The 24,337-nt window shown below is 37.9% G+C and overlaps 4 protein-coding genes across 5 annotated transcripts; 2 read left to right on the top strand and 2 right to left on the bottom strand.

The window, feature by feature from the left end:
- The first annotated feature begins 2,395 nt into the window (after positions 1–2,395).
- LOC115054436 (claudin-15-like) lies at positions 2,396–4,713 on the top strand. The gene is made up of 5 exons (XM_029519678.1): positions 2,396–2,612; positions 3,472–3,636; positions 4,243–4,324; positions 4,408–4,518; positions 4,614–4,713. Exons 1-5 carry the CDS (start codon positions 2,396–2,398, stop codon positions 4,711–4,713), a joined length of 675 nt encoding a protein of 224 aa, XP_029375538.1.
- Positions 4,714–6,196: 1,483 nt separating this feature from the next.
- On the bottom strand, positions 6,197–10,075 carry sat2b (spermidine/spermine N1-acetyltransferase family member 2b). 2 transcript variants are annotated; one of them, XM_029519927.1, is made up of 6 exons: positions 9,983–10,075; positions 9,838–9,889; positions 7,475–7,558; positions 6,878–6,979; positions 6,653–6,693; positions 6,197–6,565 (listed from the first exon to the last, which is right to left on the bottom strand). In XM_029519927.1, the coding sequence occupies exons 1-6, from the start codon at positions 10,043–10,045 to the stop codon at positions 6,386–6,388; spliced, it is 522 nt and encodes a 173-aa protein (XP_029375787.1). In that variant the 5' UTR covers positions 10,046–10,075; the 3' UTR covers positions 6,197–6,385. The 2 variants fall into 2 exon arrangements, with proteins under 2 accessions (XP_029375787.1, XP_029375788.1); XM_029519928.1 differs by lacking the exons at positions 6,653–6,693; positions 6,878–6,979 and having other exon boundaries at positions 6,405–6,565.
- A 3,523-nt stretch (positions 10,076–13,598) lies between these two features.
- taf6 (TAF6 RNA polymerase II, TATA box binding protein (TBP)-associated factor) lies at positions 13,599–19,328 on the bottom strand. Its single transcript, XM_029519511.1, has 15 exons — positions 19,119–19,328; positions 17,762–17,919; positions 17,587–17,673; positions 17,297–17,450; positions 17,148–17,204; positions 16,936–17,055; positions 16,695–16,816; positions 16,418–16,495; positions 16,229–16,330; positions 15,941–16,123; positions 15,123–15,197; positions 14,920–15,045; positions 14,574–14,747; positions 14,279–14,470; positions 13,599–14,192 (listed from the first exon to the last, which is right to left on the bottom strand). The coding sequence occupies exons 2-15, from the start codon at positions 17,915–17,917 to the stop codon at positions 13,902–13,904; spliced, it is 1,917 nt and encodes a 638-aa protein (XP_029375371.1). The 5' UTR covers positions 17,918–17,919; positions 19,119–19,328; the 3' UTR covers positions 13,599–13,901.
- Positions 19,329–19,589: 261 nt separating this feature from the next.
- Positions 19,590–23,406, top strand: mrps31 (mitochondrial ribosomal protein S31). Its single transcript, XM_029519579.1, has 7 exons — positions 19,590–19,744; positions 20,642–21,127; positions 21,232–21,384; positions 21,521–21,667; positions 21,763–21,836; positions 22,443–22,583; positions 22,689–23,406. Exons 1-7 carry the CDS (start codon positions 19,638–19,640, stop codon positions 22,919–22,921), a joined length of 1,341 nt encoding a protein of 446 aa, XP_029375439.1. The 5' UTR covers positions 19,590–19,637; the 3' UTR covers positions 22,922–23,406.
- Positions 23,407–24,337: the final 931 nt, after the last annotated feature.

Genomic DNA, 24,337 nt, shown 5'->3' with positions numbered 1-24,337 from the left:
TCCAAGAGCAATCCATCCCACAGCTGAGATAACTGCCTTGCAATAGATTACCTATCTCCACTGCCAATCAAAAGAGAGAAAAACTCTAATTGTATACTTACATTTCTATGGTAACGTGCCAGGCACGTGAAATGTCATCAATTTTGGGCGGGATTGGAGACTTATAATGTAGCTAGCCAACAAATCAATGTTCAAATTAGTCAAGGTTTGAGTGCTTGAGAAAAAAATCCTGAGTAAGTTCTCACACTCCTAAAATGTATATTAGACACAGGAGCTGCAAATAGAGCTCCTCACTATCTATTTAGGTTTGCTAATTATTAATAGAAAATTTCTTTCAAGATGAAAGAGATCATCGAGGTTGTAGCACTTTTTCTAGGTTTTGTTGGCTGGATTCTGATTTTCATATCACTACAAGATCAGTATTGGAAAGAATCCACCACAGAGGGCAGCGTAATTACAACCTCCACAATCTATGAAAACCTATGGATGTCTTGTGCTAGTGATTCCACAGGAATTTATAACTGTCGTGACTTTCCATCCCTTTTTGCTCTCCCAGGTAAGTAAAGAACTTGACTAATGGTGTATTTACAATCCTTAGATTATACAGGATTGTAGGAAAACCATAGAAATATTTGTATCTGCTGTCAAAAATAAAATATATAACTATGGCTATGTTGGATGGATAAAGTTATGAAAAGGTTATTATAAATAGGTTGGGCATCTATGAATATTTTATACATCAGTATGTATGTAGTCAGTTTTTTCTGATGATTCAGCTGTATGCAACAGCTGAGTGTGCATTTTATAATCTGCAATTTCAGAGTTGGGGAAATGGCAGTTTTACATTCTTTGGCTGATTGAGACACATTCCTTCTTTGAGAATCTAAATTATTGGCTGGTCCATTCTTAACAAACCAATAAAAATCAATACATAAGTAATTTATTTGTAATATGTAATACAATGTATATCATTGCTGACAAAACTCAGCCACTATAAAATCTGTTACAATACTGCTGTAAAGTTTCTGAAGCTTGTAAAGTTTGATTTATTGAGGCTGTAAATAAGGTGCTACATTTACCTTATGAATGTTTCTGCCGAAGACTAGATTAAAGTGAAATACGTTATACTTTTAGGAAAATAGTGTCTCGACAAACTCATATATCATACAAATTTTATAGAGCTGTGAGAGTTTATATAATTTTATATTATTAATTGTATCATTTGTATTTATGTTGATCGCAGACTACAGTTACAAAATGGTTCTGTCACTCTGTTATTCATTCTTGTTGACTGTACACCCAAAACTACAAGTAATTCAGTAAAACAGCATTACAAATACTGTGTCCTAATCAACCATGACCTTGACAGTGGATGGAATTAAAGCAGATAAAACAGTTCCAGTTGATATATTTAAGAAGCACCTCACTGCTCAAAACCCTTTGAGGTGATTATGTTGACATTACAATTGCGATGTGAGTCGTGATTTTAATAGATGTACACATTTTTTGCAACAGAATTTCACTGGAAAAATATATTTCGATGTGATTTTTGCTGGGGTCATTACCAAACAAGCATGTTCTCCTATATATATATATATATATATGAAGCAATGGTATTAAATTTGGAAAAGTATGTTATGCCACTTCATAAAAAAATGCCACTCCTACATTACTCATCTTGCACTGTTGTTCTCTGTCGAATACTTGCTCAGCCATGGAGCATGTGCACAAGTCACTGTGCTACTGGATCACTCAGCTCAGACTTTTTAGGCTGCCTGACCAAAAGACTGCAGTGATACTTTGTCACCATGGTGATACAGGCCTAATAGAGAACAACTCGACAATTGATAACCAACAAAGCCGACTATTTATGCTCAGTTGTCAGATAAGCAGGTTTATCTCTGGGTCAGTATGCAGTGGGACCCTCAGTGCCTTCATATCTCCCATCATCCCTCAGCCACAAGGTGAAATGAGGATCCACAACATGACTTGAATCCCGTGAATAATGGCTTGACCTTTTGACCTAGTGTTCAAAAGCAAACAGCAAAAGGTGAACTAGCTTTAAATCTATAGACGTTAGTGCGCAACTCTGAAGGTTGGCCTACACCTCTCTGTTGTCCTTTTGGTTGGGTAAACATTTGGAGCCTATGAAAAGGTTCAATAGAGGTGAGAATAATAGGGGAAATCATAAGTGGGCTATTTGGAATTAATCATTGATCCGTAGTTTTCTGGAACATCTTAGCTCAGGTGTTGTGGGAAATTGGTTGGGCACACTGAGACTGTTGGGCCAGGAAAACCACACGTTTGTAGAGGAAGATAACTGTGGTAGTGAAAGTTTGAATGGTTTCTCTCTCCGGATAACTCTACACGGGTCAGACAGAAGAAACAAGGAGATATGAATGCGATAGTGGAAGCTTTTGCCTTCTTCCTGGGCTTTCTGGGCTGGTTGATGGTTGGGGTCGCCCTTCCAAATCGATACTGGAGGGTCTCTACAGTGGATGGTAATGTTATCACAACGTCAACCATCTATGAAAATCTGTGGATGTCCTGTGCAACTGACTCTACTGGAGTTCACAACTGCCGGGATTTTCCATCTTTGCTTGCACTGAATGGTATGTGGTCAACCTAGCAATTGTTTTGTTATATTGATGACTACTTATCAGATTGGGATACAGAAAATTAGATTCAAGACTTTACTCTTAGAGCAACTTGGTGTAAGAATTGTGTAGGTAAAAAAACACTTTTGAATCTGAGTACTTTATAAATCATCTCCTCGTTTGTAAAGGAGTGACCATGTTAAGTACAACAGGACAGTATAAATATTTGCTAAATCAAATCAACCGAGAATGATTCTTTTTTTTGTTAGTGTTCATCCTCATTCACTTGATTTAAACATGACCTCAAAGTACCTTTACAAACTTTTCAGGAGTCTTCTACTGTACTATAATCATTATCATATAATCATTAAATAGGGGTGATATATGGAAAGGCATGATAAGACGAAAGAGGGTAAGTAAGTACAACAACCGTGAACAACAGTAAAGATAAATTGATACTCAAAAAATGATAAAACCCAGGAGACCTAATGTTATTTATAATGTGATAGATTTAGTTACTTTGTTGGTCTAAAATATGGAATATAAACAGATTGCTATAAATACTTTCCTGTGTCTTTAACTCTGAACAACAATCAACACAACAATCAAGGGGCAGGCTTTTCTACAAAGTAGCTTAAAAAAACCCCACTGGATTCCCAGACCCAGTCTTTAACTGTTGTCTTCTTAGCTTTTATCACAGACAGAATTCATTCTCTAGTTCCAACATAAAGATTTAGTGTTTTGAGAGGGAAGATTGAAAGGGGTGATATATTAGGGCAGAAGTAGACAACAGCACTTCTGAAAATGGTATTTTAGGGAAATGTGTAATTTGAAGCAAGGGTGTGATTACATTTTCTTTTATCTTTGCGCACAGGGTACATTCAGGCCTCCCGTGCACTGATGATTGCTTCCATTGTGTTTGGGACTTTTGGGCTTGTGGCGACTCTGGCAGGAATGAAGTGCTCGAAAGTAGGAGGAGAAAACTACGTCCTGAAAGGAAGGATTGCTGCAATAGGAGGAGTGTTCTTCCTACTACAGGGTAAAGACACTGAGGTGGATGTGAGGCATCTGACAAAAGTAACAATCCTGCCAAGCTTATGGTACAAACAATTACTTAAAAATATAGATGAAACTGTACAATCCCTCTGGTTTAGAAGAACTGGTATCAAGTATTTTGACCAATGAGCAATGGTTGTAAGAAAAAGTGGAAAACCTTTACACAGAACCCTTAATGAGGTTAACATGGTAATCCATCTGTGTACAGAAGACAAGCTATCAGAAAATGGGTCACCCGTTCGAAAGGTTATCGTTACTCTAAGATTCTATAGACATAACTGTCTATTGATTTTTTTCATATGATTTAGATAGTTTTGGTGGGTAACTTATTATCATTGCTCAGTGAGATTTGTATAAAATGGTTTTAGCCTCAGTTACACCTCAGTTGACTTTGAGTTTAAGAGTTTTACTCCTAAAATGTTGATGTGAAAAGTTTGTTACATCATCTATACCACTTATCTGACAGCCTCACAGGGCGTGCTGGAGCTAATTCCAGATGTAAAAGTTTACAGTTTCATGATTAATGTGTGACATTTGTCTTGAAAAATACGACAATGGTTTGAAGGAAGGGATTTGTTTTGTTTTGTAGGGATTTGCACCATGATTGCTATATCCTGGTATGCAGCCAACATCACACAGGAGTTCTTTGACCAGTTTTATGCAGGGACTAAGTAAGTCAATACAATCTGCGTCTTTCATTAAGTCAAAATAAACTTAAATTGCAAAAATCATGTTAAATCGTCTTCTATCGCAGGTATGAGATTGGAGAGGGCCTTTACATCGGCTGGTCTTCAGCCATACTTGCCATCTGTGGAGGTTCATGTCTGCTTTTTGCTTGCAAAGTGAATACCCCCAATGAAAAAGTGTGAGTATCTGTTGATGAAAAGTTGGGTATGAGTCAATGGGTATGGATGCATTGCTGTATGTTCTCCTTATTAAAACAAGCCTTTTGTATTTTAGACCATATCGATATCATCAGTCTTCCAGAGGACACGTGGTGTCAACTATGGCAACATCTCAGTCCGTGCCAAGCAACTACGGAAGGAATGCATATGTCTGATTGTATCAGAACTAATACAGTCAAGTCTGAGTCACTTCACCAGGCATCAGCAGAGTGCGTTAGGAGACAGAATTCACTATGGGAGGGCCACATTTACCTGGAAAACCAGTTTATGAACAGTAACCATCGATTAATCTGGGGATTTATTAGTTTAAGCCAAACTGAAAACTGCATCACTATTTCAGATTTTTTTCAAATGATTTAGACAGTTTTGGTGGGTAACTTATTATCATTGCTCAGTGAGATTTGTATAAAATGGTTTTAGCCTCAGTTACACCTCAGTTGACTTTAAGAGTTTAAGAGTTTTACTCCTAAAATATCGATGTGAAAAATTTGTCACATCATCTATACCGCTTATCTGACAGCCTCACAGGGCGTGCTGGGGCTAATCCCAGATGTAAAAGTTTATACAAAATATAAAATTGGTTTCATGATTACATTTATTTTGCATCACTATTTCAGTACACATGTTCATATTTTAACTTGCTGTAGACTGCTCATATTTAATCCTCAGATAACTGTTCCATAGTTAATCATGTTCAAGTCTATGAAGTTTCTGTTGGTATGTAGGTGTTGGTATGAGGTTTCACCCAGCGTGACTTCATTTTGAACTTCACATTTGAGTAACAGGGTTAAAATGAATTTAAAAATCATCTTTGTAGGCTTTTCTGTATTTGAACTTTTTTGCTGCATGTGTTTCTTAAATGTAGTGGTATACAGTTTTCTTATGGGGAATTGTACATATCCTATTGTGGATTTGAATGTTTTATACACAAACGAATATCATTTTCAGTGACTGGTGCACTAGAATTTTAATGAGAGGATCCATTTCAAGATGAACAGAAATGTTGGGCTTTGTAATTAATAAAAAAGTAAAAAAAAAAAAAGAAAAGAAAAGAAACATCTTTTTTTCTTTTTACATTTAACTCCATCAACTGGCAGAAAACTCAAGTGTGCGCGTATTAACCACCAGGTGGCTGAGTGGTGCGGTGCAATGTCCTGGTTTTGATTCCATCCCAAGACCTTTGCTGCAACCTTGCCTGTTTCCTGTTGGCCTCTTGGTGAAATTATGGCATTAAAAGCCCCCAGAACTTATTGTAGCAATAAAAGATGATGTGCAATTCCACATAATCTGGAGTTCATCAAACAATAGGCCATTTTAAAGAGAGGGGCATCACTGAGCATCAAACTGTGCGCTCTATTGGCATTGTGTGTGCAGTTCAATGTGCCACCTGCTGGGAAACATAAAGTGTACAACTGAGATTGGGTTTACTCAAGACAAATCACAACCTTCCAAAATTCCCTCTAATGAAATTAGAACATGTAAAATTATCTTTACTAACTAAAAACCTTTTCATGCAATGGGACCATTGTCCTGATGCCCAGAAATACATTGTTCTTCAGACCCATGAGTACTAAGTAGTCATTTCTATATTATCACAGGGGTAGGCACTGCTCATGAGTTGGAGCACACCCATCTTCACCCCCGGCCTTCAGCTGGGTCTCAACTACCCACTTCTAAATTTTACAGATTGTATCTTTTACAATTGTGACACTATCACTGTGACAAAATCTGTCCAATCACTAAATTGAAGCTTATTAATATTTTACAAAGCATGAGTCAAGGCAGAAAGGAAACCATATATATAAAAATTTTTTTCTTGAAAAACTTCTAACTTTTAGGGGCTTCGTTTGCTAAATTGTCCAGGTTTTGTCCATCAAAACGAATGAAGTGCCAGCCCTCACTGGCAGTGAGGTCCTGAGCTCCTTTAGCAGCATAGAAATCTTGAGTAGGAGTATTCCAGTTCAGTACAGACAACTGCAACCGCACACACTGCTTCTTTTTCCCCACCTGAACAATCAAAAGACTATTAGTTGATCATTCACTGCTACCTCTCATCACGTAGGACAACAGCTCATACACAAAAATCATTGTTACCTCAGCAACTTTGCTCAGTAAACCCTTGCCAATGCCATTTCCTGCAGAGGAAAAATGTTTAAATCACAAGTTCAAGAAGAAATCACGAAGGATTTTTTTTTATTTGGGGACAAAATATCCATACAACAAATAAAACAAGAATATTGTATAATATAGAAAAATATTCAGATTTAGAAAAAAGTGAACTATCACTTAATTCACAATTCGACAGCATATATAATTTACCTCTGAACTCTGGCATCACATACAAATCCTCCAAATACACTGTGCGTCCCTTCCAAGTACTGTAAGTGTAAAAGTAAAGGGCGTAGCCGACAACTTTGAATCCTATATGGACAAGACACAAGCCACCCAAAGACAAGAAGGGAAATTAAAAGCTCCATAAAATTAAGGGATGACTGTATTTGTGTCTTAAAGAGAAGTGGGGTCATTTCAAATTTGAGTTTGCATAACTATCATTAAAGTACATACACAGATTGTTATTGATCTGCTTGATCACTTTTCTTTATAAAGCAAATAAATATGAAGTAAATTGATAATTATGAGGAGTTCCTTTAATGCTGACTACTCGAACATTGTGTGTGTACGATGCATTCATCTTTATTAACAGAACATTTTCTGAGTAAGGATTATGATTTTTGTGCAAAAGCCCGCACCAGCCTTCAGTTAAGGTTGATTTATGAGGCAACACTTGAATAGTTATTATGATCTGACAGGTACGAAATGGGCACAAACGGTTAGGAAACAAATCTTTTATCATCTGCACAAGATACTGATAAGTTCAAAGCTGGCTGAAAAGGAAAAACTACATCTCACCTTTACCTTCTTTAGATTTATGCTCATCAGTTACTTCTGCGACAAGGCATTCAAAGAAGGGATTCTGGGAGAAACCATCACGCTCCAGTTCTAGTAAAAGAAGACCGATATATGTCACAGACATTGCATTCTTCCAAGTTATGTTGTCTTTGTTACCACCCAAAATACAAATGAAAAATATAAACATGTAAGGCACCTGAAAATAAATGAACTTTTTACAACTTAGCTCTTATTTTATAAGAGTCACTAATATCCCAGCACTTGGTGAGGTTGTCATAAAACAGGCCATTAGGCACTCAAAGGTGGAAAGAAATCATATTATTCCAGCTAAGGATAACATCCTTCCTCTGTCGGTCTCACAATTTTACAGCTAAATCTGCAGGTTCTCCTCCAATTAAGCTGTTTAATTATATATATGCTGCATTTACTCTGTCATAAAACATTTGCAAAGTGATCCTGAATGTGTCAAAGCTGCTCAACTTCAAGTCTTTTTCTATTACTCTCTTGTTGGCTCATTTCTACTGATATAAGAAATGTCTATTGTGTCATGTTTATGTTATACTGAAATAAAAGATCCTTTTTTTTTTTTCATACACCCACACACATACACATCTGTGAGTGAGCACTTCTCCTTTAGATCACCCATCCACCTGACAGATGTGACATTTTAACATGCTGATCACACAGCATAGTTATTACATGTGTACCTGGGACTGGTCACAAGGAAAGTTTGTTTTACGAAATGTGCAGTTTTATCACAAAGGGCACTGCTGCACATGTTGCAGGTTTTCAGCTTGTTCCAGCTCACCATCCCAACAAACAGATTTATTTACACACACACATTTATTAGACACTGGATTTGGGATTTTGCATGATTTATGGTAAAACTGAGCGTTTTGGTTGGTGTGACCAACATTTGTCTCACACAAAGCATCTTTTTTTTTTTTTTTTTACACAGAGCTGATCAGGTTGCTGTCTGCAGTTTGCTGGTCCACTTTCTTTCAGCAGCTCTGCAAAGTCACTGGCTATTAGTAGGACATGGAAGTCCAATTGCATACATACAGGTTAAGAGCATCCAAATGTGCTCAGTGGATGACATGGCTGCTGAGTATGCAGCCCACTGGGATGTTTTCAGCTTCAAGCAATTGTACGCAGATCTTTGCAACTCTGTGCCATGCATGATGATGCTGCAAAGTGAGGCAATGACACAGAAGATTGGCTCCAAAAGGTGAGCATTTGGCCGCTCAAGTTGGTCACAATGACAAAACGGCAATCAGAACATGAGGATTTCTTTGCAGAAAATATTTGGTTGTGGTGTTGGGATGGTGAACTGAAACAAGTTGAAAACGTGCAACGTGTGTGGCATTGCCCTTTGTGATGAAGCTGCACGTTTTAACATGACCAGCCCAAGGCACACCTGTACAGTAACCTCACTGTGTAATCACAATCTTGATATGCCCCACCTGTCAAGGGTGATGAAGGCTCTAACGAGGTGCTCACTAACACACCTGTGAAAAAGATTTATGATAAATACGACCTCTGTGTGCATGTGTTTAGAAACTCCTGCACTCGTGAAAAATGGGAGTGCTGTGGTATATATTTGTGCAGTGTCTGTTCAAACAGCGTTTAATGCATAATGCAGTCCGAGTTGGTTGCATTGTGTATAATTTAAAGGTGACCTGTCACTAACCCTGCTCACCCAATCAAGCACACTTACAAATTTCACAAAGGTGTGAGATCTTATCCTACTAAAAGTTCAACACTGCTCAATTCACAATTTCTGAGCTGACTGTATTACCATTACTGATTACTGCACTCTATGTATCATTTCCTATGTCTCACAAAGCCTTACTGCTCCTGTAATAACTAAGCTCAGACATGTATTATTCACACAGACGCAAACATACAAAGCTACTACTGCAACTGCACATAAGATATTCATGTATCATATCAGTTGAAGAACAGATTTATGTGTAAGTTTATGATAGGTTAATATTTGCCAGGCTCAGTGCAGTATGCGTCACTGAAATGTCACTTAAAATTTGTATGAATTTGTGGCATTAGGTTTGCCTGAGTTTTTCCTGCTGAAGGACTAAACATGTGTGTGTTAATGGACATAGTGTTGTTACAGATGTGAGTCTGGCCAACTTTTGTCAAAGACACTGTGGTGAGCAATCCTTTTCAGTGATTAAGCAGATTTTAGGCCTAAGACGTGGATCCAGTGCGTGTTAATGATTGATATATACAATGTGTGTGTGTTGGGGGCTCACTCTTTCATTAAATCCTCCAGTACTGAAGGTCCACAGTGGATGGATAGTAGCAAGTTGTCTGTGTTTTATCTATGCACCAAGAATCTCAAACAAAATTACCTTCGTGCGAGATCTTCACTTGTTCGGACATTTTTTCATAGACAGCCAATTCCTGTGAAAAGGGGATTTAATAATGTATTATGTGACTTTATACTGCAGCAGAGGGAATGGAGGCGTTCCTCCCAGTAAACCCACTCTGACTCACCATTATCATTCTCGATATGTCTTTACAGTCCTCTTTTTCTGCAGCCCGTATTTTAAAATCCATGCTCCCAGAAGCCAAAGACAACTTTCCACCGCTGCGTCCACCTGTCAGTCCGGCCGTCCTTCTTCTTCTCCTCCTCCCGGCGGTCAGTCCGGCTCTGAAGCTCGGTGCTGCCCTCCGCCGTCGACATGAGGAAGAACAGATTCCTTCTCCCGCCTAAAACGTCCCCTTCTTCTTCACCGTGCGGACCTTTGTTTCCACAATGACCCTTTTATTCTTTGTATTTTCTTGGCATTACACCCAATTCAGACAATAACAAAAACTTTACTCCGTGGTCATCTGTCACATCTATATCTTTATATCTGCATCTTTTTTCCAAACGTCTGCCTTTTTTTAAATCTCGTTTTCTTTTATTTTGCCAAGAGGATGGTCTCATAAATGTATGTAGCAAATATGAAACGGCATGAAATATTTTAATAATGAAGGTTTTTGGCTTTGCTCTATTTTTTAAATATGATTTGACTTAATTTTCCCCTCGAAATAAATGCGTTTGATTATAAATAGATTATTTGTGAACCATTGCTGCTGTATTAGTGGCTATGGTAAATGATTTTTAGACATTATTTTTTACGGAAATATAAAATCTTTTTTTTTTTCTTATATTTATGGGCTCAGTGTATTTTAAAAATGAATTAGCTAATATACCACCGGTATGCCCAAAACTTATCAAAACTTTTTTTTTTTTAATGAAATAATGTGTGAGGCAGGTTTGGTTGCTATGGTGACACGTTGATATCATTTAGATCTCGATCATCATTTGAACACAAACAAACTCAGAAAACGTTCACACACAAATTTCACTCGGTGATTTCCGGCCAAAGACGAGTCCAACCGACCGGACTGACTGACCTTCGACTAAAGTGGACTAAAGCTGTTCCAGCATGGAAGATGTGAGATTTATTGTTTTAATCCAGCTTGTTGTTCGCTGTGTTTTAACAGGACAGCTCTGTTTGGATAAAGCACATTTTCCAGTCAATGTGCAGAGATGACATCAGATCTGAACAAGATCATATAAATAACAGAAATATAAAAACACTTTCAGTCCTGGGTCAGTGTTTTTCTACTTTGCAGAAATACTCAGGTTATTTAAGACTTTCAGAAATGCATTTCTCAGAGAACAATTGAAACAGACTATAAACAGACGATATCTCTGTGAGATGTTCAAAGTGTATTTTTTAGACTAGTAATGATAGAAGTTGCAGTGCAGTCAGAGGGTTTTCCTCTCAGGTGACCGTTGAAGCCGAGCAGAGATTTGACCTTCAGTAATCTGATCAAACGGTTTCTGATGACCAACAGTGAGGGAATAAAAAACACTTCGTCCAGCTGTTTTCATTCTTCCCCTTAATATTGTACAATAGTTGAAATAAATATAGACACATTTTACAGATTAATATGTTTTAATTGTTTCTGAACCAGGTGCTCTGTGGTCTGAATTTATTTAGTGAATCGATAACTCTTTTAGCAAAAAGAAGAAACAATTTTCACTGAGTGAGGCACAAGTTTCATACCTACTTTCAGCTTTTTCTGCAAAATGCGATTACAACAATGACTTTCAGCGTTTCATAGTTTGCACATAACGATTTAAAATAGTTCAAGCTTTTTATTAATGATGTGATGATGCCAATATCAGACAGGTCTGGGTGTCCAGGTAGAGAACAGGAAAATAATCTGAGAGGAGGAGGAAGACCAGGACTACAGATGTCTGACTGTCACTTTCTGCTGTTTAATCTGAAATTACTTTTCGTGCTCTTGGTCTTGGTCTTTCTGATTCTCTTCTTCTTCCACCTCCTGCAAAACTGTAATTTAAAGAGACAAGGGTGTTTTCCAGAAAGTCATTATTGTTTACAGTTATGTTCATGTGTTTTGCAGCAGAAGTTTAAAAGTTGACTCTGTTTCTGATTTTCAGTTTTACACTTGGAATGCTGTCCTTGTACCCGTCAGCCAGCCTGGTATACCAACGCTGATCCTTCAGAGGGTGCCAGTGCCAGCCGTCTCCAGCAGATCTTTATCCACACCTAGACCCCATCCTGACTCACTTCCTGACTCCCCCTCTCAAACAAGCTCTCGAGTTTTCTTTTCACCTTTACCAGGATAGCTTAAGTCAATAATATAATAGTACCTACCTTTCTGTAGCAGTCACCTTATGACTATTTATGGGACATTTCTAGCTGGCATCTAGAGGACACACCTGGACCTGACTGAACTCTGCTCGCTGAGACAAGCTGTCAGATAACATCCCCAACACTCTCAGTGATACAGCGGAAAATTTGAAAATGATAAATGATTCCTCAAATAAAAAGTCAAAGCATGAAAACAATCCCCTCAGTTTATGCTTGATCTTCAATTTTACGTTATATCTCCCTAAATTGTGTAACAATATCAATCTATATGCATTACTTTAAATTCTTCACTTTTCAAACGCTTGACAGTGATGATTAAGTGGTGAGTTAACACATGGTTCAACTTCGGGCTAAACTTTTCTTTCTAACTTGAAGTTAAAAAATGGAGTCTTGTTATACACAGAAATGTGACAAACGAGGTCAGGTGTCCAAGGATGGTATTGGGTCACTATGTGACAGGAGGACAGCTTCAATATGTCAAGTCTCTAAACTCCACTGGGCTTCAGCGCCAGGGGAGTTACCACTTGTGATATTGTACACATACAATATTACTTATTTGGTCAAAGATTATTTGTCTGCTCTATCAGCTAACAGAAATCTGTTTTATTCTGTTCTTAATGTTTGTATACATGATGTGTTTAATGTATTTATATTGTAATTATTTTCTTTCCAACCGTCAGTTATGGTTCATTACTTACTGAGCTGCTGCTGTTCACTGTGGGGAAAATGTGGGTTTTTCAAAAGTGTTTTTTGAAAAAGCAAACAAACTGTTGCTATTCAAAAATAATTAGCAACTTAAGCAGATGATTAGTTTTGAAATATTTTTAAATATTATTTTTATTATTTGAACACTTTTTATATTAAGAACGTTTACTTCTATCACTAATTTTCTTTTGGCATCTTCTCTGAAGTTAATCATGCCCTTCATAACAAAGAAACAATGCCTATGCTGAAGTGAAGGTAAACTTTAACTACTGAATTAATTAAGTAAATCTCGTCAGGTTATCAGTATAAAAAGCCGTAACAAGATACAGCCAATTTCCTGAGCATACTGAGACAACTGTGGGACTTTGCTTTTGTACTTAATTACTTTCCTGTGCCATTCATTAAATAGAGACCTTAAATTAAATTAAATTAATGAGGTTATTTTATCTTTAATGATCTTGGGTTCACTTGAATTTTATAAAATGTGTTAACTCTGTTCAAAAATTTCTGGTCATCCTCCCTCTGATTAAACGAAATGACCATGATACAGCCAGCGCTAAACATCCAAGTCCTTTGCTTTGTCTTATGACAAATACATAACAATTTATGAGAGCTGATGGAAACAAAAATGACCAATAACTATGGCTATTAATTATATTTTATAGCATACTTCTATTTGATAATCATATGTACTCTTAAGTAAGCAATTTATTCGACATGTAAACATCAAATAAAGGCGTTCATACAAAATCCAATTTATTTTAGAGTAAAAAAAAAAAGAAAAAAAGAAAAAAAAAAGAACATGAAATCAATTAGAATATAAGATGAATCATTACAGATCTCACAGACTGACCTCAGATTTCATTGGGCATTAATATATTTACAACTTCTGGTCACATTTGAATCAGTCAAAAGTTCAGATATTCTTCCCCTTCATACCATTCCAGAGTTTAACCCTTTACGTTCAGCCCAAACAAACCTTGTGTTTTCAGCTGCACCAAACATGGTAAGATTCTCCACTACCTAAACAAGTCTCAGTGTGGTGACTGCGTGCTCGCTCCAGGAGACTCGGACCGTTCCATCTTCATCCCTGCTTCTAATGAGGTTGAGGAAATTGAGGTTGGTATCACAGAGCTCTTTGGCTCCAAAGAAGAAGACGCAGAGGAGGGCAAAGACACCACTATGTATTTCTGTAGAGGTCGGGATCCTGTCAGTCCAGGGCCACTGCCAGACTCCAGTTTTACCAAAGGCTGCAAGGTCGAGGTGGCACTTGGAACAGTGCTAGTTACTGGTGAAGCTGACTGAGAAGAGCTTAGGGTGATTACCTAAAGGAAGAGAACAAGCACATATTTAAATTCATGCGTTAAGGAGTTATGGGTTTTATAGAGAAAGGTTTTATTAAGTAAAGTACCTGTTGGGTTGTGGCAGTTCCTGCGCTTGTTGCCATGACGATGTACTTTGTTGCTGGGGGAGAAGGCTGTGATGGGGTGCCTGGTCGAGGGGACATGAGGGTGAGGGAGCTTGGAACCTTAATGATGCTGGGAGTGCGAGGTCCTGTTGACCCACTTAGTCCACTCTGTGAGACAGAGAGGGTGGGACGAGGCTGCAAAATAAAGCCATCACTGATTATTCATTGTTTATTTACAAATTGATGTTTTGTCTAAAACGGCTTACAAACGTTTCACTGTATGACGTATAAAATGCACCTGAGTGATTGTTAATGTCGTTCTGTTGACTTGCTGAGCTTGCAGCGCAGCTTGAGTTCTGGCTTTCATTACATGAGAGCAGAGCATGGGTCCGAGGTATCCATAGTCTGTCCGATACTGCTCTACGTTGTCTGGCTGAGGGCGTATCTTGGCAATCACACTTGCACAGTGTTTCTTTGACAAGAAAACAAAAGCACATTTGTACATATGAAGTTCAGTTCTGGCCTATAACAAGAAACAGTTACTGATGAATGTCATATAGAATGTTTTGCTTTAGTCTACAAACATAATGATCTTGGAAGCTGTCTGTTTTTAAAATGCATAACTGTTCAATGTAATTTATTACCAGTAAGAGGCTTTGAACATGGTCAGCTCCTATCTTATCAATATTGGAAACCACGGGTCCCTCCATCACTGCTTTGATGCGAGCACCCTCTACAGTAAGCCGAGGAAGGATTAATGTTTTAATCACCTACAGAAAACAAAACCCGAATGTTAGAAGAACAAAAACAATGATAAAAGGTTTAAGGAATGCAGAATTACACTCACATCAGGTCCCAGTTCAGCTAGTCCAGCGATGCAGCCGTACCGCGTTGTCCACTGAGTTTTGTCATCCAACCAACTCTGCAAAAGCAATGGTTTGCTTTAGGTCTGCTTTTGGACAGCGTTATCAAATTCAAGTGTAGCATTTACTGTCTTTATATACAGTCACTTCAAACATACCGTAATTTCCAGATTATAAGCCTCTACTTTTTTCACACGCTTTGAAACAGCTATGCAGCCATTTTATGGATTTTTATGGGTAACGAGCTTCATGCCGCCAATACATTTAGCGTCACATCAGACCAATGAAATTACCTAGCAGGTCACAGTGGACCAATGAAATAGTTTGAATTAAATGAAACACACCCACATTTAATTCTTCAGCTCAGTAATTTATTTTGTGCTTCATGCACAAACCCTTATCATGAAAAACACACTAAGCAATGGATATGATGCAGCTTTCAACTTAAAGTCTATTGATCTGGCGAAAAGTTGAAATCTTTCTGTGTAACACAATTCCTGCCACATGCCATTTCTCGCACACTCCCATATTTCCCACACCTGCGGCTTATAAACAAGTGCTGCCGATATATGTATAAAACTCTTTTCCTCTTTAAATTTAGCGGGCACGGCTTATATTCAGGTGCACTCTTTAATCCAGAAAGTACAGCACAATATCTTTGGATTCAATTTTTTTAACCACTTTAATGGCCACAAAACTGTAAATGACCAATCATTAAAAATAAGGGTCAGGTTATATGAGTTTTGCTTTAGTAACAAAAGTTGTCTTTATTTCAACACTTTTAGGCATCTGAAAAACTCACCTTAGTAAAAGTCTTGGTAATACGGGACTGGATGTTGTTGGTTGTAGTACTGAAAGTTTTACAACTTTGGGCCATAAGGCGAGCAGCAAAGTCTCGCAATGCCCAGTGGTTGTCAACATCTGGTCGCAAACACAGCTGCTTACTCACAATGCATGTCACCACAGCTGGGATGAGTTCATGCAGCTACAAATAGAGATAGAAAAAATATAATACAATAAAAGTATTTGTTGCGATTTGACCTTTAAAAAAAAAAAGGATACAAAATGTATATTTGTTTTCTTTACTCACATATTTTTCCAAATATAAGGTGGGGTTGTCCATCAACGCTTTGACCATCCGCATTAGGTAAATCAGCAGAGCCAAGTTATTTTGCACCACATTTACACGAACCTTAGAGGAAAGTATTAAGTCAGTTATCTCAGAGTCATGCGTTTTTCATGAGCTGAGTATTAGAAAAATGCGTGAAAAAACTCTTACCCCTTCAGAAATAAATGTGCTGAATCTTGGAAGCATTTGATACAATCCAGGATCTGTAGCAATGCTCTGTAGAGCTTCCTGAAAGAACCAAGAAGGAAAAATGGTATGAAATATGGGACAGTTCTGTGGACTGCAATGGGAACTGCCTTTTACATGCAAAGTGCTACCTTTATTTTACTGGCAAATTAAAGGGGTCTACTGCGTAATTTCTCAATAAAAAATTTGATTAATCTTCAGAATGAATAAAATAAATTATGTATAAACGATATGAACTTACAGCTCTCTTGGCTTCACAAGAGCCAACACATGCTTCTGTGATTTCCTTGTAGTAGAGTTGCTGTTCCACCGACAGTTCGTGAGTGCTGCGTGGTTTCAACCTTATTAGACCTTTTTCCTTTCCTGAAAGACAAAGCCAAACATATGTGACGAAGGCTACATGGGTTTGATGGACTGGTAAGTGATGTAGATGCACAGGAGACAAGAACAGAAACTCAATTTTTACATAATGTATGTTAGACCTTTGCCATCAGCAGCCGTTGCCCCCTGACTCTTTCCTTGAATAGCGGCTTCCTCTTCCTGACCAGGTTTGGCAACTTTGAGTGGCTCTGTAGATTCAGCCTTTTGTTGTTCTTTGGGTGCTGAAACATAGGAAGTACAATTTAATAGTAACGTCATTAATCATGTGTTTTGTTTTTTTTTCTTCATCAAGAGAATTTAAAACAGGACTCACCTGGTGGTGGATTTTCTGGAATAGCAGGCTGCACCCCTTCAATACTTAACCAGTGGGCTGTGGATCATCAGGAGGGTGACATATAAGCACACGAGCCATGCAATCAAAACAGGACAATATCCTGACATGTAATATGATGATCTGAGTACCTTTGAGAGACACATCTAGTGGAACTCTGGGGAGTGGTGTGTTTATGATGTCACTGAGGTCGACTTCTCTTTCCTCATAGAAATGAAGCTCTCTTCCACCACCACTTGCAAAGCGAAAAGGGATAAACTCTTGCGACTGGAAGCCATACAGAGGCTAAAGCAAGAAGACTTTATTTAGAACACAGACTTCGAGAAGGGAAGACCCAATTCATACTTTTCTTCTAACACATTCATACAACCAAACTGTTTTGTCTGGAAATTTATTCTATAGTGTATATAACCTCTCTTACCTCCACATTTTTTAGTTTGAGAGCATTATCAATGTCACTGGTGGTTAATTTGCGTCTCTTCCCATGATGCATAAATTTGAGGGCATCCTATGTAAAAGGTTGAAAAGACAGAATTAAAATATAAAGTTTGTATAAGAAACTAACATAATGTCAGCTTCAATCATCTGTGATTTACCTGTGCAATTTCTTTAATTCTGTAGCTGACTTCTTCACTAATAGCTACGCAGCTCTCCTCCTGCAACTGCCCCACTCCAACAGACTCTGCCATGGCCTTCATGGACTCTGTGGGCAGGATTACTGAACACTGCTTTTGCCGTCTTTCCTCCGCCATGTCTGACAAAGTACATAGGTCTATGATTATCACATCTCATATGCTCACACCAAAGCATTGCACACATTATGATAAAGCTTTGATTAAGTGGAAATTTTTTAGCATTAAATAAAATAAATAAAGCTTAGCAGGTGTTAAATCGGTCACAATTTCAGATTAAACTTAAATTACTGACAGACCCAATATCATTGTATTGTGCTACACCTATTCATGAATTAGTAGTTGAAAACAATTAAAAATTACAGTCAAAAAGGCTGATGATTAAATCATAATTTAAATATTGTTTAGGCAGAAATTTTACTTCATACAGGTACAGATTTTGTGCATTTCTTTATCACACTTGATAATAAACAGGCTGGATTTTGGCCAGCTTTTCAAAATGCAGCTTTGTGGGGCAGTGACAAAAAGGTAGGCCACTCTTAGTTTTATAATCTGATGGTTGTTGCCAATCAGAACCAGGGTCACAATTAACTTTAGCCAAACTCTATCCAACCACACGCCAGAAAATCTACAATCGTTGTAATAACATCAACAAGTTGTGAGATCTTTTCCAATCACGTCCAACTGAGCATACAAGAATTTGGTATTATGACTCGAACATAACAATCGCAAACATGAAGCCAAATCTGTACGATTTTTTTTTAAACGAAAACAGATTAGGGGTTATACTATTAGACTATTACTACATTTAAAACACAACCTTATGTTTAAAAAACCTGATAAATTAATTGTGCAATTTTCGGAGAGCAATTACGCGAAAGAGAGAAGCCAGATGTCAGTTCAATATCGACTGAAGGGGGATACTTATTATTTCTGTTATTTCTGTTCTCAAAATAAACTCACTCATATGAGCCTGTCCAGGTCAATTGTTGCAAGGAATGAAAACCATTAACAGCAGTGTGTTAATGATTTTCATGCCTACTTGGTGTGTGTAAACAAACCAACTGAGTTCCACAGTTTGACGAGCCTGACGGTACAACAACCAACTAGCTACATGCAAACTATAAGAGACGTTAAAGTATTTTTACTCCACCGGACAGCATAATTGCAACACAATTTTAAATGTCACATTTAAGCTAACCTAACCCTTTGTTGGCGATTTTATTATAGAATATTATATTTCTTTAATATTAACTTTAAGTGGGCTTAATTCTGTGTATTAGCTTGCATGCTAGTAACTAGCTTCCGTTGACGTTTTTACCTGAGCGAAGTTGTTCTCTCCTCTCTGAGTTCAAACAGGAACTTAAGCGAATAGAAAAAGTCAATTGCTATATTTGCAACAGAAAATGGCACGAAGAGCTAATTCATCTCGATGAATGTCCATCGCTTGATTTAAAAATATAACTAATTCATGGTTTGCGGCTGGGACCTCGGTTCGTGAATTAGCGCTTGTTTTGCGTCGCCATTTTGAGTCACGTTTGAACTGGTTGTGATATCGCGAGACTTCCGGTAAGCACAACTTGAATAACCGCCAAAGTTTTAATGTAAATCATATTAAAAAGAGCTTATATAAAAATATTTTAAACAATAACCATATAATAATATAATCTAAAGTTAAAATTTAATTTGTTGTGGAAAATAAAATGTCAATTTCCTGGGAAAATGGCATTGGTTCGGAGCCCCCGGAACCATTGTAATCTTCGAGTTTGCAGGGGGACGCTTGGACTGCAACAACGGCGACTAATGTCAGGAACGTGGAAGGACACTTCCAGGAGCAAACATGTACAGGTTTTTATTAAGGACTGCAAACGCTGCTCGAAATTCTGGCGTTGGTGTGTATGAGTGGAGAGTGCTGTCAGCTAAATGTGACACGGCTGTAGTTTTCAGGTGAGTGGGGCCTTACACACGCAGACGATCCCACACAGCCTGCTAAATGCAGCTACTGCAATTTATTCTTCAGTGTTGCATTATTGTTTGTGCAGCCGAAAAACCTGCACCGGTGGAACATTTTGACGGACATTTCTGTCACTGGCTAGTTGTTTCCACGCAGTTGAAGTTACAGCTGCTATGAAGCCAAAGTTTTTTTGGTTTGTTTGTTTTGTCCCAACTTGCTAAATGGATAAACTTTACTTCATGGCATTAGTAGAATGACACTCTTTCTGTTTGGACAACACAATCATGTTTCGATTATCATATGGTCTTCTAAGTCAGTGAAAGAAAAGACGTACGTATTTGATACAAAATCGTTTAAGTTGCAGATGTATTGGTCTTTTTTCAGAGTTGAGATATTAAAAACAAAATCCCATGTGTCTTTGTAGCTTTACCTTGTCCACATTGTCCGAATATCTGTTTTATGAATGTCCGCTTACACATTTTCAGTATTTACAAGTGATCTGGTAAAACTACCGTCAATTTCTTAACTTAAATTCTGTCAGGGACGTTTTATACAGTATTATTGACAGTGGAATTAGTTTCAATATGATCATAATTTGTTATATCAAGGTATTCTAAATTTACACAATGTGTAGACCAGCAGTGAGCATGATGGTAAACTTACATTGATGCTAGCTTCACTGTGGATGAGTTGCTAATGTGTGGAAGGGGTGTATTTATCATATGTGAGATCTACCGTTGTAAACCGTGTGAGAAAATGTTGACTGCCAAACAGGATAATACGATGAAGTCAGTTCACAATGGCATCCAAACACACACGGTTCAGTGACATGTAGTCTTTCTCAGGTTCTTAGACCAATGATAATTCACTGTCTGTTCCACCTAACATAGGGTTGGAAATGAAGCTGGAGTGAAAAGCATCAGCACATGTTCAGTCAAATTCTGTGAAAAGAAACCTGACGTCATACTCTCTGGTCAAGATGAAAAAACACAAGATGACAGAGATGAAAAGGCTGACCCAAGTGTGGTTGCACAGAAAGCTGGACAAGACAGAACGGACATAAAGATGGCTGAACAAAGGGAAGAGCTGATAGTGTTGAAGACGGATGATGAAAGCTCAGTACAGCAGCAGGTGGATGTCAAAATTGACCAAAGTGCAGCAAAGCCAAGCCAAGTAAAGATTAATACAGCTAAGAGTGGGAAAGAGAATCTCCTTGACCTTCTTGGAGCCATGAAAGTGGACGTTACCAATAAGAGGAAGCTCAAAATAATGAAAGCAAAGCAAAATTATGTGTCCGCACCCAAATCACATCCAGCTGTTATGGAGAGCACCATCAGTATGTTTCAGAAGGCTACAGAGCAGGGTTCGTCACATAGGTAAGGGGGGTATCATTAAAGTTTGTACTTTCTTATCCTGAAAGGATAACTTAAAGTCTTTAAGTCTTTCTTAAACCACTAATTCCAGTCTCTGCGGTTTTTAGTACAACTTTGGATCCTGAACTGGTCGCAGCTGCTTCTGCTGCTGCCTCCACTCTGCCCAACCGCAGCCTGGCCGAGTCTGAGCTGCTGAAACAACTGAGGAAACACGAAGCTATCACTGAAGCTCAGAAGAAGGGGGACATGAAAGACCTTGGGTATGTGTCCTGAGTCCTGTGCGTCTAATATATGGATGTTAATTATTATAATTTTTTTTTTGTGTCAGTTTAGACAATGAAAAATAAAAGGCCCGATTTTAATGTAATGAATATGACTTCAATAACTTTTTCTCAGAGTGATAATTGCTGACATGAAAGTAGGAAAGAATCCCAAACGATTTAATGCTCGTCAGACAAATCAGATACAGTTTGATGATGATGAGGAGCGGGGATACACACAGAGCAGAGGAATAACTGCTGAGCTTGGCGGCATTCAGAGAAGGTAATTGTTTTTGCCTTTATTCAGATGGTTTTTCAGATGGACTGTGTATTTCATCCTTGTTTTACTTTTTCTTTTTCCTTTTTTTTTGTTTGGAGGAACTTGTTCAGAGTGAAAAGACTCAATATCTTCTCTCCCAAGACGGATGAAGCTGGAGTTGAATCAGCAGTTGGTAATAATAATTTTAGTTTTAGGTTGTTGTTTTTTTTTTTTTTTTTTTATTTTAGATTTTTCCGTATTTTTGTTGTCCACCTGTCTCATTATTTTAAGCATGATATTGCCATAACAGAATTTCTTGAAATTTGGCACAAACATTTACTATGTTGTATTTGTTAGAAATTCTTGTGACCTCACACAACAGGTTTTGGCCACAACTCAAGGTTAAATGTAGCATTATGTAAAGAACAAGCACAATGTTTTTCAAAATACTGAGCAAGTTATAACTGCATCTCTCGTTTTACAAGTATGACTAATTTTTCACTTCAATCTTACATGTAGGATTACGCTGAATATGGTTTGAAGTTTTTACTGCTTATACACTGGGTTAGGAAATATTGTTTCAAGTCTTTAGGAAGTGTTTTCTTAAATTTCAGTTTCTCAGCTCAATATCTCTCTTATCTTATAGCTTGTGTTTTTATTTATCCTCACAAATTTAGCCAAACATAAAAATGAAATGAAAAGACAAATTTGTTTACCTTGAGTTTTATATCAACTTACAAAATCTTTTGGTTTGAACTTTACTGGAGCGTTTGACAACTATTCTTTTCTCATATTTCAGCACAGCCAACTCTATGGGACATAGACTTTGCTAATCAGTTGTCTCTATCAATCAACCAAATGCCTCGCAATGCACTTGAGGAACTGATCCAGTGGACCAAAGAAGGGAAAATGTGGCAGTACCCAGTCAACAATGAAGCTGGTGAGTTATCAGTGCTGTAATTGTTTCTATTGTATAACAGAAACCTAAAAGGAAAAAAAGATTGGCTAAGGGGCATGGTGTCGGTGTGTTCTTGTACTTTATCAGGCCTGGAGGAGGAAGCCAGTGTCCCATTCCATGAGCACGTCTTTCTAGAGAAACATTTGAATGAGGGCTTCCCCAGCAAGGGACCAGTGCGTCACTTCATGGAACTCGTGGTGACCGGTCTGTCCAGCAATCCCTACCTGACTGTCCAGCAGAAGAGAGAACACATTTCCTGGTTCAGAGACTATTTCCAGCAAAAAGAAGATGTCCTCAGAGAAGCTGAAGTGCTCAACTGAACTGACAGTTCAAAAATGTTTTAACATTTATTGACTAGGAAACGCCTAAAAGCAGGACCCAGTCTTGGCTATGTGCTATATGAATCCCACAGAGTTTGACAGGTTCCCGTGGCGACCTGGTCTATATACCTTGGCTCTTCCAGGAGGCCTGTGACAGTGGACTGGAATAAAGTGTGTGACATTGTCAAACTTGATACAGTAGGTACTGCTTCTAAAATACTGACTGGGCTATAGAACCACTGTTCAATCAATATTGTTCAATATTGTCATATTTTGTGATGAATGGAAAAATAAGCAGGCAGAAAGTGAAATTTAGCTTTTACTAAGTGTACAAACATTATAAAGCTGGAAATATACAGTTTTTTGCTCGCCTGCATTTACCACTCATCGTTTGCTCACACTGTATTTACATATTCCAATGCTAATGCATACAGTCAATGTTAATGTTTCACCAGCTGCATTAAATGACTTTCAGTTTCATTGGGGATGTTTGCCAATGCAGTAGTTTTGTGGTATACTGCTGTATTAAGTAAACTAAAACATGTTTGTAGAATAGGTTGCACAAAAGTTTGATAAACTGATGATGACCATCACATTCTAAGAATACAGGTTTGAGAAAAATATTTTTTGTATTAATTTACTGTTGGGGTCATGAAAACAGCTCTGATCATGATTAATGGTGTTTTCCCCAGCAGGATAAGTTGTGTGCTGCATCTCGGACCTTAGATCAGGACTGCAGTAGGAGTGTAATGAGACCTTGAACCTTGTGCACTTTGGAGGGGAAGTGCTTTAAAAGTAAAACATGTTAACAATGTACCACACAGATTCCTTCTGGTCTAAAAACACCCATGGCAACCTATTGTCCATGAAACTGTGGAAATTAAGAGCTTGACATTTTTAAGTGCCTCATTTCCACATTTTGTTCACTTTCCTTAAACACAGCCGTGATTGGCATGATAAGATGTTGGCAACGCTGCCTTAATTTTCTAGGTGCAGACTGCATAAAGAAGAAAAATTGTGTGGAAAGACACTCGGTTCACTGAATGTTCCTATTTGCGAATAACCCACTAGATGTCACCACTTGCAGCTACGGTATCTTAGAAAGTCAGGGATTCTGACAATCCGTGGTGTTGTATCACCTGTGATTTAGTGTGGCAACACCAGTGTACTGGCTATGAAAATCAAAAGTTATGCTAAAATACAAACTAATGGCTGGGCTGTTCATTAAAAGGAAATCAATATTAAATATAGAACTACACATCATATCCCTCTTATAAATATATGACAGCTGTTAGGGTTACTCATGAAAACCACATGGAACGGAGTTGGCTTTTCAGAAATATATTTCTGGCGTGGCGAGATGGGCTCAGCATGCCACAAAGATAAAATCGAAATATTCAGCTGCAGCTATGGTGT

This window comes from Echeneis naucrates, chromosome 14, assembly GCF_900963305.1.
Source record: "Echeneis naucrates chromosome 14, fEcheNa1.1, whole genome shotgun sequence".
Classification (NCBI taxonomy): Eukaryota; Metazoa; Chordata; class Actinopteri; order Carangiformes; family Echeneidae; genus Echeneis; species Echeneis naucrates.
Note: the sequence above shows the minus strand (reverse complement) of the source record. Positions and strands in the feature narration are given on the sequence as shown.